This window comes from Magnolia sinica, chromosome 17, assembly GCF_029962835.1.
Source record: "Magnolia sinica isolate HGM2019 chromosome 17, MsV1, whole genome shotgun sequence".
NCBI lineage: Eukaryota > Viridiplantae > Streptophyta > Magnoliopsida > Magnoliales > Magnoliaceae > Magnolia > Magnolia sinica.
Genome location: NC_080589.1, coordinates 49427292 through 49447081, shown reverse-complemented (window position 1 = coordinate 49447081; position 19790 = coordinate 49427292). Strand labels below are relative to the sequence as shown.

The 19790-nt window shown below is 40.3% G+C and overlaps 1 protein-coding gene across 2 annotated transcripts in view; it reads right to left on the bottom strand.

Annotated features, from left to right (window-relative positions):
- LOC131231711 (actin-related protein 4) overlaps positions 1–19790 on the bottom strand; it is a 131106-nt gene that overhangs the window by 64244 nt on the left and 47072 nt on the right. For both annotated transcript variants that reach the window (XM_058228000.1, XM_058228001.1), the window contains exons 9-13: positions 16807–16861; positions 6647–6724; positions 6449–6502; positions 235–288; positions 78–138 (exon numbers count right to left, since the gene is read on the bottom strand). In XM_058228000.1, coding sequence (XP_058083983.1) covers positions 78–138; positions 235–288; positions 6449–6502; positions 6647–6724; positions 16807–16861 — 302 coding nt within the window. The remainder of the gene's footprint in view (positions 1–77; positions 139–234; positions 289–6448; positions 6503–6646; positions 6725–16806; positions 16862–19790) is intronic.

Genomic DNA, 19790 nt, shown 5'->3' with positions numbered 1-19790 from the left:
GAAAGATCAAATTTACATCCATGTAGAAATTATCCGAGACAGACCGGTAAATTTATTCTAAGAAAATAAAAACCAACCATCAAATGCAGTATCTGGAGCCCGGCAAACGCATTCTTTGATATCACTAGCAATCACCCTCTGTAAAAGGAAAGGAAAGAATTTAGCAGTAAAATCAATTAAAAACCTTATCAAGGCTGACAAAGGGTTAAAAAAAATCCTGTGGCTACCATATACCTGACAATAAAGCTTGTAACTTTCCGTTGTGTTTGGAAAATCAAGATCCACTGTCTGTGGAATCCATAAAACAGAGAAACAAAAATTGCAAAATGAAAATGGCGCAAAACAATGGCATAGACAACAAGGAAATGACATCATACAGAACAGACGCATGCACAACGTCACCCTCAAGTAATCCATAACCTAAAAGAGGTATTCATTTGAAGTATGCAAAAGCAGGAGCTAACCACTACTGCTTTCTGGATCAGCTATTTTCATACTACAGCTCATTGGAGTTGTTTCAATAAGGCGGCACCATTATTAACTCAGTTGGCATTCTTTTCTCCTTTTTCTTGTTCTTTTTTCTTTTTTTATATTTTTATGAATGGCTCAATTTATTCATAAAAGAAAGTTGAAAATTACAAGCTAAAGACAAACCGGGACAAACCTCGCAGACCACCATTACATTAACAACACAGGAACTTTATAGCATACAGGGGCCGGAGCAAAAACAAAATATAGCCAAACTAAAACAGAGTTAATAGCTCTTCCAGAAAACTGAGATTGAAAGCTCCCACAAATGAACCCCCTCACAAGGTCTGCTCTGGAGTACCTTGATCAATGCATATGCAATATTGAGACAAACATTGACACAATGATTGGAAGCTTCTTCCAGTTCATTGGCCATTCTCCACAGGAAGCGACTTCCCTTGAACAAATTGACAATGTAGCTCGAAGCAAGGCAGTGGCTTCTGCAAAGGTGGAATCAAAGGTGGAATCACTAATGCCAAGAGGACCCCAGCCTATGCCTTGTTCATCTCTGACCACTATGTTGACTTTCTTCACTTCCCATCAGCAGATAGAGTGAGACAAGTGAATTTCTCTCTTTTTATGGCCCTGAATCTGACAACAGTATGAAATAATGTTTTATGCAGTACACAGGCATGATCATGTCCATAATTTTGTCCTCCTGTTACCTATACTGCCAAATATGGACATGCTGATGAATAAGAGAGTAGAAACTGCCTTTGGTGGGACTTCAGCTTTTTTCTTTTTCTTTTTTATTAACAGAAAATTATTAGAAAATCAAGAAAGAGGGAACATAATTCCCAATACAAAGATACCTTTGACTTACAATTACACAATTTACACCCTTCTTGGCAAAAGTGCTAGCTACAGCACTGCCTTCTCTAACAATGCACACAAATGAAATGTCTAGCCTGGAGGCAATAGCCTGAATTTGATTAGAGCCAAAAGAGAGACCCTGTCATGTGTCTCTCATTGGAGACCTGTGGCATCACATTTTTTGGGTGGCCTCTGATGATCAGAAGGGCTGATAAATTAGAGCTAAAATCCTCAAAGATTTCCTAAGGCTATAAGCTTCCACTGCATTGGTGATGTCCTCCTTGGGAGCCCGAGAACATAGGGGACCAACCCTTTGCCATCCCTCAAGACCCCATGCAAGCCTACTAGGACCCAGGTTGCCCAAGGAAGAACCATTGAAGCTCAAACTCCAATAACCAGGCAAAGGCGATAACCATCGAGTCATGGTTTTAAATTCCCAGGTCTGCAAAAGACCACCAAAGACCAATAATTAAGCACCTCCAGGGCAAAGATTGTTAGGTATTGAGCAAGCCTAAACGAGCAGCTCTTGATTCTTTCCACCAGAGCTTGTTCATTCAACACTCCAGTAAAGCTACCATTTTTTCTCATTACAAACTTCCCAACGGAGAAAACAAGACCAATTACCACAGATCCTCATTATTGAAAGGCACAACCCCAATTCATATGTGCAAAAGAAAAACTTCCATTGAAACACCACTCCAAAAACTTAGGAATGGATTCCCATTTTGCCTTTGATGATCAGAAGGGCTGATAAATTAGAGCTAAAATCCTCAAAGATTTCCTAAGGCTATAAGCTTCCACTGCATTGGTGATGTCCTCCTTGGGAGCCCGAGAACATAGGGGACCAACCCTTTGCCATCCCTCAAGACCCCATGCAAGCCTACTAGGACCCAGGTTGCCCAAGGAAGAACCATTGAAGCTCAAACTCCAATAACCAGGCAAAGGCGATAACCATCGAGTCATGGTTTTAAATTCCCAGGTCTGCAAAAGACCACCAAAGACCAATAATTAAGCACCTCCAGGGCAAAGATTGTTAGGTATTGAGCAAGCCTAAACGAGCAGCTCTTGATTCTTTCCACCAGAGCTTGTTCATTCAACACTCCAGTAAAGCTACCATTTTTTCTCATTACAAACTTCCCAACGGAGAAAACAAGACCAATTACCACAGATCCTCATTATTGCCCCAACTCGTAAGTGCAAAAGAAAAACTTCCAATGAAACACCACTCCAAAAACTTAGGAATGGATTCCCATTTTGCTCGTGCAACGGCACAATGCCAAAAATTAAAATTAAAAGATGCCAAAGTGACTCCTCCCTTTCGCAAATGATGCAAAAGTTAAGGGAGACAATGCTCTCAGTTTTTAAGATGACCCAAGGGATGAATTTTATCCATCACCGCTGTCCACGTAAATGACCACCGCATTTGAAGGAGCAAAGAAATTAATGAGGCACAAAGAGACGAGCCACCCTGATTGGTTGGAACTCCGTAAAGATTTTTCCATGAACCCAATGAGGTCATTTTCCATAATGTTTGATCTCTCCCTCAAATAGGGAAGGAAAACATCATCCAACATCCTAGCTTCACTTAGTCCCCGTAGCTTCCCATCCTATAGATATCTAGAAATACAATTTTGCACACCACCTGACCTTCTAACTTTTTTAATGGGCAATAAAAAGATTTATTCAAAAATAAAAGAGAAAAAAGTACAACAGAAAGTGGCCGAGACAACTCGAACTGGCAACGCCACCAAAGACATAGGAAACACCAAAGCGACATGGACCAACAAATACTACCCCTTTTGCCTCAAATCAATCACGGTCAGCTCATTGATTCGGCTCCCCTGAATGGCCAAAGAATCCATCCCTGAATTTGCCTCCCTAGGAAATGAAGCGAAATAGAGTGGGCACTGCAACTATCCCGAGCTTCTTCAATGATATCTGACAATGTCCATGTGTGGGCCCCTCTATTGCCCACCCAATCACATTGAACGAGCCCCCTTCAATGATCAGAGTGAGGCTCAAGCTGGTCACCATTTTGATAACTTGGAAGAGGGAGGAAGCTTCAGCTTTACTGGAATCAGCAATCCCAATGGACCAGTAAAACTTGGCCCAACAGACCCCATTGCTGACCTGACCCCCCACCCATAAAAATTAGCTTTGAAGGTGGCTTGATAGGGTGGATCCACACAACCATCACAGAGGAGAGGCACGCCCACTCCAAATGATATCCCGTCCCAGTTTCTAATCATCATATCTGTTGAATATCTTCTGAACTTCATGTTTATGTTTGCCCAAGTCCTCACATTAAACACAATTTTGTGCATCAGCTTCCCCTCTTTCGAAATCAATGAATTGAAAATATGATCATTCTGCTCCTTTCAAATGAATCACAGAAGTGCAAAGGCAACCATACACCAAAGAATCCTCCTGCAAAAGCCCCATGCCAATACTCCCCAATGCCCAAGAAGGTCTATTACCAACCCTGGAAACACCCTGCTAATCTTAAATTTCCCAAGAATTCTGACCCAAATGCTATTGAAAACAGCCAATGCAGCAACAAAATGACTAACCATCTCCTTGCTGGGACAACAAAGCAGGCATCTGTTTGCAATTGCCCACCCACAGTTCTTCAGGTGATCATAGATGTGAGAATTTATCCATGCTAACCAGCCAAACAAAAGCTCTGATTTGGCAAGGGACCAGTGACTTCTAGATCCAGCGGAATGTGGAAGCATAAGGGATTTGCAATAGGAAATATCTATTGCCAGATATCTCACTGAGAAAGTACCACGGTGCTCCATCTTCCATATTCTTTTATCTTACCATTCATGCGGAATATAAACCAAGTATCTAGAATAGCAAAGCAACCTGGGCTATTTCCTCCTCCAATAGATTGCAATGGAATACCAAGCCCCTAATGATATCACCCCTGATCTGCTGAAAAAAATAGCTCACTGCCAGCCCCTTAGAGTAGACAGTGAATACAACTTCTCCAACTTCTCAGAAAGGAGCACTAGTATGATGATCTTAAAAGAATATTTGGTGCTCATGGCGAGGAGAGACATCTCATCCAAAAAGTACCAGGGCACAGATTCAAGGATCTCGCACGCATTCAATTCAACCTGATCAATGAAGCAAACTAGGTGACAAAGCAAGTCGATGGTGGGTTCAACTTTAAGAAGGTTATTCAGTTAAGGATGGGGGATGGAGGGAGAAAGAGAAGGGAGGAAAAATGGATGGGGAAAAGAACTCCTACATTGTCTTTTCCTCTTAGTAGGTTTCATGAAGGAAGGAGATCTATCTGAAGGATTGCTATAAGATCCTAGGTGGTTATCTATCTTCGAACATCATGGTTCAAAGTAACTTCAAAGAAGAGACTTTGGAGTTCAAAGGCCTCTCAACCTCTCTTGAAGAGATGTACATTTGCTCAGAGAGGTTAGGATTCTCCCAAGTAGCATATTGAGGAATTGGCTAAATTCAAGGAAGAAACACTGCCTTGGCATCTAGTACGGGATAAGCAAATATTACCCAGCATGGGATAAGTGGATACTGCCTAGGGTAATGATGGACCAACTTCGCATCCCGAATACACATGACACACAATAGGGATATTCATCTGCCTTTTCAAAGGTTATCCACCATGAGGACTTCATTCTTTCCAATCAACCAAGCAAGAGTCATAGCCTTCTATGCGAACGAATGAATTTGGTAGATTATTTTGCATCCTCAGCTCTGGGCTTTGGATTGCCACAAAGAAAGAACTATAAATCTACTGGCTCTTCCATTTCCAAACACATGTATCCCTTTCAACACTCAAGCGTCTGTGATTCTGAATGAACGATAGCAGTTAAATCATGCCTTCCATTTCATCCTCTGATAGATTCCTTCGACAAGGCAGAACCCACACGAGTTGGCTCCATAGAGAAGCATCAAGCTACTGGGATGTACAACTCCTGGGTTAACCTGGCCAAACAGACTCTCCCTGCACCAAGCATCTACCAAAATTGAATGGAAGATAGCGATGCAAATATCAAATTCACTTCTTCCAATCTGGGTAGGATGGTGGACCATTTGAAGGGGAAAGTAAAAAGTGCTTCTGGAAGGCCTTCGCATATTCTCCAATTCTCTACTTACAACCTCCTAATTGCGGAGGGAGATTCAAGGCAATCTTCAGTTGGACTTCCAACAAGTCCATAGAACACAGGCAGCATTCTTTCTCATTAGATGAGATTTACAGATTTCACTTTAAGGTGAAACATTTTTCTTTCCTAAATTTCAGGGGAAGCCAATACGTTGGCCAAGGATCTTCCTAGAGCTAGAAACTGTAGTTTTAATACTAGGAGCTGCATCCATTTACAGTAATCTTCTCTTATTCTTCTTTTTTTAAGAATTTCTCTTTGGTTCTTTTAAAATCTTGGTATCCATAAAAAATAATAATAATAATAAAGTCATTTGCGCTATGTTTTTATGCCCGTGTGTCATAGTATTTCAGATATGCTTCATGACATGTCACAGATTTGGGAATTTAAGCTTTGTGAACAAGAAGTAGACTTAAACCACTATATGCAACTCTTATTCAGACGATCAATTTCTGCAGGTGAATTTTCAGAACTGGCCAAATTTAATTCAGGACAGTGGGAACATCGCAGCAAAGGACACTTGCAAACCTCTGCATTTGTTATTACACGAGTAATGGAAGGAAACATATGTTTATCGCCATTTGCTATACTAGCATTCCAAAACAAGCACAAAAAGGAAAAAAATCTTTAGTTGATAAATATTTGAAACCTTAACCACCGCCCAAAAATTCACAAGCTTCATGCAGTAAACTTATAATCAAACACTAAAGTCTATTGCAGACAAGGATGAAAGTTATGTTTCTTAAAGCAATTATCCAGAAATATACAGAAATATCCTTAGAAAGAGTGATCTGTCAATAGAAGTGAGGCAATAATTCCTTAGAATCCTTTAGACTTTAAATGTAGAGCTCCAGAAATGAACGTATGAAAGAATTAAAAACTGAAAAGAAAACCAAATACTGCAAAGAAAACATATAGATGCAGTACAACACCAACCAATACTAAGAAGTAAATGGCAGGATCCTAACCTGAAATTCACCTGGTCGCATTTCCCTCCTTTTAAAAGCATATCTAGGCTTTATCTTCAAACCAAAATAAAAGGACAATAAAAAAACAGAATCAGCTATTTGGATAAGGCTTGGATGATGATGAGGAGGAGGAGGTGGTGGAGGAGAAAAAACTAGCCATGTTGACATCCTCAACGTTCAACTAAAATGTTATCTTACTGTAATGCCTTTGCTTTCCAAGCTTTTCATCATGCACTCAGTTAGGAGCTCTCCTCCAACTGGAGATGTCGCCACAGCCTACAGTCAGACAGAAAACCAATGCAAGAAATAGAAAGCCACACACTTATCATGTAAGCCAATTTGTCAAGAAAATCCAGACGTACTCAATATCACATTCAACCAGAGTCATTGACTCCAAAGACAGTACAAATAGTGGTATTTGGACAGACAAAACTTCAAAGATCACTTCTATTTCCAAATGGAACAAATAATGACAACATGGACTAGTACACAGCAGAAAGAACAACAGTCATGTGTTGTACACCATACACCCAATTTTTGTCAAGACAGAGACCAGAGACCAAACTCCAATAAGCCCATTGTCATATTAAAGTATGAAAAACTTATCTTGCTAAATCAGATATTTAATCATGTCAAAATTCCATATAAAAAAAACAAGCTACACAAAACTATAATTCTTCTGGAGCTCTAATTTGCAAAGTTTTTTCTCTGGCTTTTTTTCTTTTTTTAAAAGGATAATAGATTTTTATTAAAAAAAGCTGTTCAGGTAAACAAAGCAGCAAAGAGTACAAGCTAAAATTAAAACCCAATCATGGACGCAACTGCTGACACATCTACATTTTTAATTCTAGCTGCCCATTCTAAGACATCTCTCTTGGATTTCCACACAACTTCTTCCCGTGATCATTTCTTATGCATAAAACAACGCCTATTGCACTGCCCCCAGATTTTTCATAAAGCAGCTAGCAATAGAAGGCGCCAAACGACTGACTTTTCTTTAGGAAGAAACGTTGCCATGCAAAGCACAAAAAAAATATAATAATAATAAAAACTCTTCAACCAACTTTGTCATCACCCAATCCACTTGTTGTGGAAAGGGACAGTGAATGAAGAGATGATCAACTGATTCTGCCTCGCTCATAAACATAAGACATGTTAGGAAGAATCATAATCCTTTTTCGTTATGGTCAGAATCCTCTTTTTTCCCACCAACCAAGCAAAAGATGCCACCTTAGGGGAGGCTCCGTAGAACCAGAAGGCAGGAAAGAACATATTTCTTCTCGAGTCTGATGTAACCCAAATCATCTTGTAGAAAGATCGAACTGAGAACTTCTTAGAAGGTGAAGCATCCCATACCAAAGAGTCATCTAAAGTCAAGGTGGGACGAATATTGTGGAGCTGCTCCAATAGAATGGCAAGATTTGCCGCCTCCTGATCAGTCAATGCCCTACAGCATGGAGGGCACCAAACACCACTTCCGGCAAAATTAGAATAGCAGCCAGCCACTGAAACATTCTTCATAGGAGCCTAATTTGCCAAGGACAGGAACTCCGCTTTCAAAGGCCTATCCCCACACCAACAAACCTCCCAAAAACGGATGCGAGAACCATTTCCAAGAAAAAATAATATTCCACCCTTTTTTAAGGATAATGAACTTATTTTATTTAAAGGTTGCTTGACTTGCAAGACAGCAAAGAATACACTATAATAGGAAAAACAGAAAAACATTACAGCCCCAATACAGAAGAGACACCGAGAACATTGACATTTTTTAACCCCACTGCCCACTCGATGGCATCCCTCTTAGATTTCCATGCTACTTCTTCCCACGGACCCACTTTGTTGCGACGCCCGCTCGATGGCGTCCCTCTTAGATTTCCATGCTACTTCTTCACATGGACCCACCTTGTTGCGAAAGCACTGCATTGCGTTCACCCCAAATATTCCACAGAACTGTAAACATGATAAATTGCAGAAGTGCTAGACTCTCTTTAAAAAGTTAGACCCCATGCTACATCCAAAACATTTGGACAACTGAAAGAGGCATCACCCAACCAATGTCAAAAAGCTTTAGAATATGCGACCACACTTGATACATAAAGGGACAATGACTAAACAAGTGAGCATTCGGTTCCGCTTCACTCATACAAAAAGATAAACGTTGGGAAGGATCATGGCCCTTTTCTAAAGGGCCACCTTAGGGGGGGCACCATAGAACCAAGAAGCGAGAAAACACTCGCAACCTGTAGAATTCATCGAACCACAAATCTTCAAATCAAAAGACTTGACCGAGATTTTGCTGAATGGGGAAGCAGTACAAACCAAGGGATCTTCCGAATCCGAAGAAGGGAAGATATTGTGGAGTTGAACTAATAAGCGCCTTACAAAGTCCTCCGCCTCCTCATCAAATAGGCCCTTGTGGCACATGGGACACCGTACACCCTCCCACCGTTGGGGGAGAAGCAACCAGCCACAAACATATTTTTAAGGGGAGTAATGTTGCAAAAAGATGGAAACTCCTCCGCCGAAAGCCTATCACTACACCACAGATCCTCCCAAAAATGAATCTAGCTTTTGTTTCCAAGAGAGAATCAAAATAGATTGTTACCGAGATACTGGCCTTCCAAATCCCCAAAGCATGGTAATACCAAGACCTCTCGACCTCCCAACCCACTTCTTCCAAGCCATACTTGGATGCAATTTCCCTCCATAGCTTGCCTTCTTCTGTCTCAAACCTCCAATGGCACTTGCCCAGAAGAGCCACATTCATAGATTCTAGATCTCCGACACCCACACCCCCATCGGCTAATGACTTGCATACCTCTTCCCATCAAAGTAAGTGAACCTTGTGTTTGTCTTCAGCCCTTGCCATAAAAAGTCCATTCACAATTTATCTAGCCTATCCAAAAACAGATTTCAAGCACTTATGCAAAGACATAAAATAGAGCAGGAGATTAGAGGACTCCTTAACAAGAGTGATGCGTCTCACCAGGGACAAATGCCTCTCCTTCCAATTGGATAGCTTTCACTCAAACATTTTAAGCCTTTCCATAACCCTACTCCACGAATGCTTAGAATGTTTACCTAAACATAGCAAGAGGCCCAAGTAAGCAGAGGGAAAAGACCCAAAACTTGACACCCAAAAACATTCGCAAAGCAAGGTATTCCATAGCAGCAATGGTGGTCATAATGGCCACCACCGTTACATTTACTATATTGATTCTAACAGCCGAAATGGCCCCCATAACGGCCACTACGATCTCTTTTTTAATTATTTTAAAACAAAAAAACACGAAATACTTATATTGGCCCTGTAATAGACTGTTATGGCCTTTACAGGGGCCATAGCGAGCTGTTACGGGAGGCTATAATCAAGGTATCCCGTATCGGTATCGGTTGGTGTAACGGTGCCCTCCGATACCGATACGGATACAGGGGTGTAAAGGCGATACAGGGGTGTAACAGCCCGTAACGGTGCAATTTTTTTTTTTGGCAAAAAAATATGAAAAAATATGGATTAAATCTGGAATATTCTAAGCATTCCAAATATACATTCATTTATAAATTGGAATAAGTTTATGGTGGTGTAACGGTCCACTCTTTGGTGAAAAGTTGTATCGGACTGTCTGATGAATTTATGAACCAGATAACCTGAATTTGACTACAAAATTCATATATTTAATTTTCTAAATATCTAATTTATATACTTAACAATTTGATATCATTTCTCCCAATAGTTCTTTAAAAAAATGAAATTAAATTCAGGTGCCAATTTGGGGCTAACTTGGAGGACCAATCCATGCCCCAAATCAGCCTCAAATTCATGCAATTTATTGGCATTATCCCACTTATGAATTGGTGGACATTTATTGGATAGTGAATCATGGAAAAAACAAAAGGCCTTATTTTAAAAAATAAGCGTCCACAAATTAACAATTAAAATTATTCAAACAAATTGATTTTGGCATTGTGAGTTAGCAATTACAGTCCATAATTTAATTGGTAAATTTTAAGCTAATACATGTCTTGTGTATCATTTTTTAAGGGCCCAAATTAGGTGGGACTCCGATTGTGAAGTGTAGCACACGAGTGTCAAAGTTTTTTGGGCCCCACCCGTGATGAATGTGTTATATCCACACCATCCATCCATTTTGCCAAATAATTTTAGGGCATGAGCCCAAAAATGAGGCAGATCCAAAGCTCGAATTAGGCAAGACTCGAATTGTGAAGTGTAGCACACAAGTGTCAAAGTTTTTTGGGGGCTACAAAAGTTTTAGATCAAGCTAACATGTGTTTTTTCCCTTCATCCACGTCAGTGTAACCCTATTAACAAGTTAGATGGAAAATAAACATTACAGTGGACCCTAAGAAATTTTTAATGGTGAGCATTCTATAACCACTGTATCCTATGCTGTGGTCCACCTGAGATTTGGATCTTACTAATTTTTTGAATCATGACCTAAAATGATGTGGCAAAATGGATGGACAGCATGGATAAAATACATACATCATGGTGGGGCCCACGTGGCACGTGTACCATTTATTAACTTGTGCGATAAAAGCGTGCTGCGTACCCAGTCCATTCATTTGATGTCAGCAATTCCTGTGGGTCTGATCATGAGGTATGTGTTATATCTAAACCGTCCATTCATTTGACGAGCTCGTCTTAAGGCTTGACACAAAAAATAATACAGATCTAATTATCAAGTGGACCACACTGCAAAAAGCAGTGGGGGATTGAACGTCTACCGTTGAAACCCTTTTTGGGATCACAAAAGTTTAGGATCAATATGATATTTGTTTTTCCTCTTCATTCAGGTCTTTTTGACCTTACGAACAGATTGGATGGAAAATAAACGTTATGGTGGGCCCTAAGAATTGTTTAATGGTGAAAATCATTATCTCCGCTGTTATTTTTGGTGTGGTACAAACGATCTTTGGATATGATTCATTTTTTGGGTAATGCTCTAAAATGATCTCTAAAAATAGATGAACGGTGTCGATATAATATATACATCACTGTGGAGCCCATGTAACTTTGATCACCTTTGAACCGTTCTTACAACTCGGAGCTCGAGGATTGTCAGCGCTCGTCTTAGCATGACACGTAACTGCAGCAGCTATATAGCTGGTGTGTGGTACACCAGCAAATCCGCTTCCGATTTTTTTTCCAATACCATATGAAAAAAGAGGGAAAGAAGAGGGAAACCGAAAAGAAAAAGAGGGAAAGAAGAGGGAGAGGGAGAGAGAGAGAGAGAGAGAGAGAGAGAGAGAGAGAGGGAAGAAGAAGAAGAAGGCCGCAGCTGCAGCAGGCCCGTAGCCATAGCCGCAGCAGTCCAGAAGAAGAAGAAGAATTTATTTTTTTTCCTACTTTCTTTAGCCCATAACAGTCGTTACGGGACGTAAAGGCCATTATGGCCCGTAACGGCCGTTACGGTCACAAAATCGGGGGGGTACCCGTTTCGACCCCGTATCGTGTAACGGTATCGGCCGTTACTATTACGTATCAGCCGATACAGCCGTATCGTAACGGATACGGGACACCCTGGCTATAATGGTCATTACAGATCATTTTTTTCTGTAACAGCCATTGCGGCCATTACGAGCACGTAACATGTAACGGTTGCCACTGTTACCTTTACATAATGGCCTTTACGGTACCGTAACAACCGTTACGGCACACCATATTGTAAAGCTAGATAACTCTTCCTTAAAAAGCCCAATACCAAGCATCTCGCTCTTCCTAACACGGATCTTCAGCCTAGATACGTCATCATAGAACCCCCAAAATATTACTTAAATTTTCTAACATGGCTACATCCACATCACAAAATCATAATATGTCATCTACAAATTGAAGATGGGAAATCCCGACCCCAACAAATGACCCCCAAAAACGAGAGATGAGGCCCACCTCTTGACCCTTAAACATACCACTAGGATCTTCAGCAACCACTATGAACAAGGGAGGAAAGAGCGGGTCCTCTTGGCTTAGGTGCTATGAAGCTTCGAGCCTTTTGGAGAACCATTGACCAAAACTGAGAATGAGGCTGACAATACGCATTCATGCATCCAACCGATCCATTTGCTTCCGCTTCAATACTTCTCAACATATATTCAACAAAACCCCATGTTGCATGATCATACACCTTTTCATGTCCAATTTACACACCACACCGCTTTTTTCCTTCCATGTCTTGAATCAATGGCGAGCAATGCACTATCTAGAACTTGTTTATCCGCCAAAAAAGCACCTTGATTTTGTAATATAACCAAACGGAGCACCAACCTGAATCTATTTGCCATAACCTTCACCAAAATCTTATGGGGGATCCCAATTAGAGTCATCGGCTGAAAATCTTTAGGGTGATTCTGCTCCTCTCTTCGGAATTAAGGCTATGAATATGGCCCCCCATCCCTTTAACAAGTCTATCACAAAACTCTTGGGCAAAGTCCATAACATCCCTTTTTATCATATTCCAAACAACTTGAAAAAAGCAATTGGAAAACTATCAAGGCCTAGGGCCTTCTCTCTACCCAAAGAATCAATGGCACGCTTAATTTCTTCTTCCAAAATTGGCCTCTCAAGAGATTCCATATCCTCGGCCGAAATACCATGACAAGTTAAATTGTCTAACAATGATCTCCTCTAACCATCACTAGATAATAACTTGGAATAGAAATCAATGATAGCAGAGCAAACTTGGCCCTTCTCTTCAAGTCTCTGACCATTAACCAAAATATTGCTTATCTGATTAGTTCTTGCCCGGGCATTAGCAATATCATGGAAGAAACTAGTATTCTTATCGCCTTCTTTGAGCCAAATGGCCCTTTCCCTCTCTCTCCACATAATTTATTCCCCCTTCAAATACTTGGAATACTCCGCCAATAAGAAAAACGCCCGTTACAATCCTCTACAGAGAGCTCAGCCCCCTCTTCCTTAATGTCAATCTCATTAAGTCAGCAATTATGCTTTCAACCTTCTAAGCTCTTTTGCTAAAGAACTCCTTCCATTCAGATAATTACTTTTTAAGTAATTGGATCTTATGGACCAGCCAGTACCCAGCAGAACCTAAAATCGAGAATGACTGCCACCAATTTCTAACTACATCAACAAAATTGGCCACTTCCAGGTTCCAGCCATGAAAATTCAAACCGAAAGGGCTTAGACCCCCAACTCTCCTCTTCAACTTCCAGCAATATTGGGCGATGGTCTAATAAAGTTTTGCGTAGGCCTTGCGATTTTACCTATGGGAATTTGTTGATCCGATCAGCTGAAATCATGAAACTAATCTTGCCATAATTGGATTATCCCTATCCATAAAGCATTCCAAATTCAAGACTTCTCTCCAGCCTCATGCATACATCAACTTAGATTTTTGTGTCTGAGCCTCCGTCAGCTTCTAATTGCCTCTTTCCTCCATGAAATTAATGAAAGCTTGGATGTCATCTACCCCGGCTCCAACCTTAAAACTTGGAGCTACTGCATTTATGGACTTCCAAATCCCATAAGCCTGAAAATAAGAAGGAGACCCCCCTGGACACCATATTTTGATGCGATAACATGTCTGTAGCCTACCTTCTTCAAATGCAGATTTCCCATTTTCTTATCAGCGCCACGTTCATGGATTCCAGAATTCTTGACACTCGCCCCACCATCTGAAAAAGATTTGCATACCTCTTGCCATTTTACCAAATGGAATTTATGCTTTTCCTTGGATCCTCTCCATAAGAAGTCCCTTCCCAAATTCTCTAGTTTATCTAAGATTAATTTTGGGCATTTGAATAAGGACACGAAGTATAAGGGGAGATTACAAAGAGCCACTTTAATCAGTGCAGCGGGCCCTCCTGTCGATAAATGTCGACTTTTCCACCTCAACAGCTTCCTCTTGAACCTTTCCACTACCTTACTCCATAAACACTTTGTTGGCTTGCCTAAGCATAGCGGAAGGCCAAGAGAAAGATCCCACACCACAACTGAATACCTCAGCAAAAGATGAAACTTCCTCCTTAGATGACTCGATGCCTAGCTTCTCGTTTTTGGTACATTGATCTTAAGACCTAACACCTTTTTGTAACATACCAAAATTTTTATCAAGTTATCCACCTTTGCTCGATCCACATCACAGATTAATTCTGTATCATCCGTGAACTACAAGTGAGATATTCGGCTCCTGCTTGCGATCTGGTAAAACCAGAAATCAAGCCCACCACTTCTCCTCTTGCTAACATTATGCTTAGAGCTTCTGCCACTACTATGAACAAAAAAAGGGGAGAGAGGGCCCCCCTGACTTAAGCCCCTTGATGCTTTGAAGAAGACCTTCGGTGACCCATTCACCAAAACTAAAAAAACATGCCCAAGAAAAATACTCATATATCCATTAAACCCACTTGCTGCCACACAACCCATCCTCTTTAGTATGTACTCATGAAAACCCCAATCAACATGGTCATAAGCCTTTCCAATGTCAAGCTTATAAACCACACATTTTTTGCCTTCTTGGTGTCTAGAGTCTATGCATTCATGGTCTAACAAAGCAGTCTAAAATTTCTCTATTTGCCACAAAAGTTCTTTCATTCTCGGATATTACATTCACTAACACCATTCTGAATCTGGACACAAGGATTTTTGCGATGATCTTTGTAGGGACTTCCAACTAAACTGGTCAGACGAAAATCTTAAAGTGAATCCGCACCTTCCTTAGGTATAATGGCTATTAATGTTTAATGTCGGAGCATTTTTACACCGGGCTTGAGTGGGGTGGCCTGTGGGATGCAAGGGCACACTCGGTGTAGGCGGCCCACAAAACCCATGGATTTGGGGGTCGTGTGAGGTGGGTGGCTCGTGTGAGGCAGAACCCATCGATTTAGGGCCCACGAGGGTTTGGCCGAGGACCTAACTCTTGGATTTAGCGCCTGGGCTATTAGATAAAGGGATTTATCCACCATGCTCTATGAGTTCGAGCTTTTAGAGCAAGTAGTTAATTGTCCTGCATCAAATTGGTATCAAAGCAGGAGGTCTCGTGTTCGAGACTCCTCACCAAGGGTGATTAATACGAGGGCATTTTTACACCGGGCTCGAGTGGGGTGGCCCGTGGGATGCAAGGGCACACTCAGGGTGGGCGGCCGACGAAACCATGGATTTGGGGCCCACATGAGGCAGGTGGCTTGTTTAAGGTGAAACCCATGAATTTGGGGCCCATGAGGGGGGCGAAACCCATGAATTTGGAGCCTACAAGGAGGGTTCGGCCAAAGACCTAACTCATGTATTTAGGGTATGGGCTATAAGATAAAGGGATTAATTCACCACGCTCTATCAATTCGAGCTTTTAGAGCAAGTGGTTAATTGTCCTGCATCAACGTTGCTCCCATTCCTACAGAAAGTTGCCCTTTTCCAAAAACTCTTTAAAGAAGTTCACCATATCTTTAACAACTTCCCAAAAGACTTGATGGAAAATCATTGAAAAAACATCTAGACCCCGGACCTTGTCTCTACCCATTGAATCTATAGCAATTTTAATTTCCTCTACCGACAACAACTTCTCAAGGGAGCCACTATCCGAACCAAATAGACAATCAAAGGATAAGCTGTCTAACGTAGGCCTTTCCCAATCGTTAGAAGGCAATAGCTTAGAAAAGAATTGCACTGGAGTTGAATAGATCTGACTTTTGTCTTCGATTCTTTGGCCATGCCCTAGCACTGGTTATGCTATGGAAGAATCAAGTGTTCATATCACCTTCTTTTAGCCACAATGCCCTCGATCTTTGCCGCCGTTTTATCTCTTCTTCTTTTAGGAATTTGGAATACTATGCCATTCTATCAGTACATTTCTCTAGCTTTCTATCAATACATTTTTTTCAAATAATTTCTTTTTGGAGCTCATGTTGTATACATCATTTCATATTTCTTTGTGATTTTCTTTTCAACTCTTTTCTCTTATAATTTGTTCATGTAATCATTTGAGCAGTGTTATCGTGTACTGAACACATCACCATACTAATGACATTTTAGAAAATACATTGTTGCTATTTTTTGGAAATATGTATCAGATGCGTTGTATCCATGTACGATACCAGCATATGTATCCATATACAAATACGTCTTAATTGGCACAGATTGGACATCCTCATGTAAAGTTGACACTCAAATGCTCAGACTTGCCAAATAAATCGGCAATAAAGAATTTTCAAAAGTTAGCCAACCTTTCAATGAGTATTAATCATTCGATAAGGTACAAATGGAAAAAAGAATGGAAAGTTAGATAATCCAATAACTAGCATAGACAACCACAGCATAAGTAAATGTCATATATCTCCGATGCTGTGTTCCTAGTTTTCAATTAGAGACATTGGAATACCTTTTGAAGAACATAACCATCATGCACAGCAGCAACTGTTGTAGATCCACCACCACTGATTAATAGAGACCATCATTTATTAGTAATAATAATGGCAGATTGCACAGAGCAATTTATACAGTAAAATCTGAATACTTGGGCACGAGAAAGATCCCGACAACAGAAGATCATCCAATTAGCGAAGCTACAAATTTGACTGTGTGCATTTCTATAGTTACATCTTAGAAGTGAAATATCGACACAGTCAGTTACAAAATAAACCAAATTTTAAGAAAGTTGTATAGATGCAAGAACAGGAGGAAGCATGTTTCATGCCAAGTTTCGGTAACAATCTTGTTATAAAGAGAACCCTGCATGAGAATAAACATTCCTAGGGACACTTTGTGCATGATAAATGTGTAAGCACTTTGACTCTGTTCAATATGTAGGAAAACATGTCATTTTTTGTGGTTTGAGCATATTGCATAGCTGTTCTGCACAGAATAGATAAGACAACAAAAATGCATCATGATACGACTTATGCAATTACGTCAATATGTAAGAAGAAGTGGGCCAAATGACCCATTATAGATCCGTAAGGCAGGAGGTAACTAGGACACAGACGTCAAATGTAGAAAGGAGAATCAAAACAAAATAGCATGAGGGAGAAGAGCATTTATTTAGGGGGAATACTTATATGGAGCTCACTGCACAGAAGTTCTATGGAGTTCACTCGAGTTAGACATGACAAATAGGTCTACTGACAGTGATTGTTGTTATTGTGAGCCACCATTTGGAGAGGCCATATCCAAACTAAAACTAAAACAAAAATTTATATATATATATATATATATAAGAAGAAGAAGAAGAAGAAGAAAAGAAGAAGGAAAGAAAGGGGATTGGACTTTCCACAAGCTGGCCAATCAAAGATCATGCCCATCCAAGGGACCTGATCAAGGATTTGGACCATCTAACAATCCAGATTAAAGATTTGGACCAGTTTGAGAGTCCAGATTGATCTGATGCAAGATCAGCAGTCCTGATGTTCACTCAGGACCAGATCAGCGGTCATTTATTTCTTGGACTTTAGTTGAACTAGTTTCCGTTTGGTATTTTTGTCACTTATTTGTTGGGCCACTTTTCAGGTATTAAACAATGTCTAAATGACACGCAATCAATCTCCTATGACAGCCTTTTTAGTCAGATTTCAAAGCCAAAATTGTGCAATTCTGATATCATTTGAATGAGTAATCGCCAATTTATTTAACCATGTATAGTTGCTAGGAGCCTATAAGATCCAGGGATAGTTAAGTCATTTTTAATAATTTATTTCCTTTATTGTTTTCTGTGATGTGATTTGATACTCAATTGGTGTGATACCTCTAGAGCCTCTTTGGAATGATGTCATTGTCTTGAGTGAAGCAATTCCACTTATCCGTTTCCTTTTTTGTTATTGTTTATTCACTGATTTCAGAGTGATCGAAGTTCAATTGTGGCATGTTGGAGAAAATCAGAAGCCCTAATTTGGTGTGTTCTCAGATTTAATACAATTTGGTTCTAGTTCTTTGAGTGGTTGCATCATGTAGCTATCCAATGACTTGGTTGCCAAAGGAAAGATTAGAGCAGCAGTCCACCTTCGACCAACAAAACTCACAATCGGATGGTTAGAGCTGTCTAATAACTGGATTTCTGGACCCATCCAAACAGTGACCCACCAGATGTGTTTGCCATGTATGCCATTTGTAGGGAACTCCATAAAACTTCTATTTAACAACCTGCATGCTAGCATTCCGTTCAGTTTGATGTGGACAAGGATGAGTCATGCATAAAATGTGTGTAGTTCCGGTTGATGCAAAGTAGGATACAGAAAGTTCAGACAATATGATAACTACAGAAGCATAGTATCCAACAGAGATATCAAAACAAAAGGCTGTTGGAAATAATCACCCAGTTCAAATTCAGGAAAATGATCCACCAATTATTCTTCAAAATCATTTTATTGACAAGATCAACACCACCAGTACATATGATACAATGATACTAGTTACAAAACCCTAATAACAACACAAAATAGCAAAATGATAGAAGGCAGTCGGAATCACAATCATCAAGTTCAGATTCAGCAAAATATAAGCAAATTATTTACCAAAAACCACTTCATTGACAAAACCAAGAGTGACTGGATTTTCTTTGGAAAAGATAAGAGCTTTAGGACAAGAGTATTGACAAAAACCATTTTATTGACAAAAGCAAGAGTGATTGGATCTTGTAATAAATTTGTCATTAGAAGCTTTAGGACCTACGGAACTGATGAAGCAAATAGTTGGGGGCATCTTCAGGACAACTAGCACTGGTAGGCAATTGACAGGGGATGCCTGTGTTGCATTGACAACTGATCATCCATCTGAGAAAACCTGTCCGTCCTTCATCAAATTTTCATGTTCCAAGTCACGATGGAAGGAAAAGAAGGGACGCGGAAAAATGGTGACAAAGGAGATCATGAGGTTCTTATGCAATGTTGTAGCCATTTATAATGTCTACCACCCCAGAATGTGTCAAATTTCATGGAACTATCAGAAATGGAAAAGCAAACTATTCACCAACAACAGCTGCAGTTACATTAGGCAGCAAATCAAATTCCTGAATAAATCCTAAGCAACTATTTGAACAGAGTGAGCTACACCAATGTGATTGCAGTATTGGCATTTGGCAGGCAACTAATCAGACATTGACTACACAGCTGGCAGATTAGCTGGCACTGCCATTTTAGGCTACTTTCATGGCCTCTGACACCATCCACAGAGGCAGCTTCTATTTTATACAATGCATGTTTGCATTTTACGATTAGATGTTTGATATTTCTTCCAACAGGCAAATGCTGTTTGAAATCCGTCGGTACGAAGAGACTACAGATTGCAATTTTATAACTGTCAGCACTGTAGGTTACTTCCAAGTTTGCGACCCCCCACCCCTTCACACATGCTGACTTGGCAAATGCATGGGAT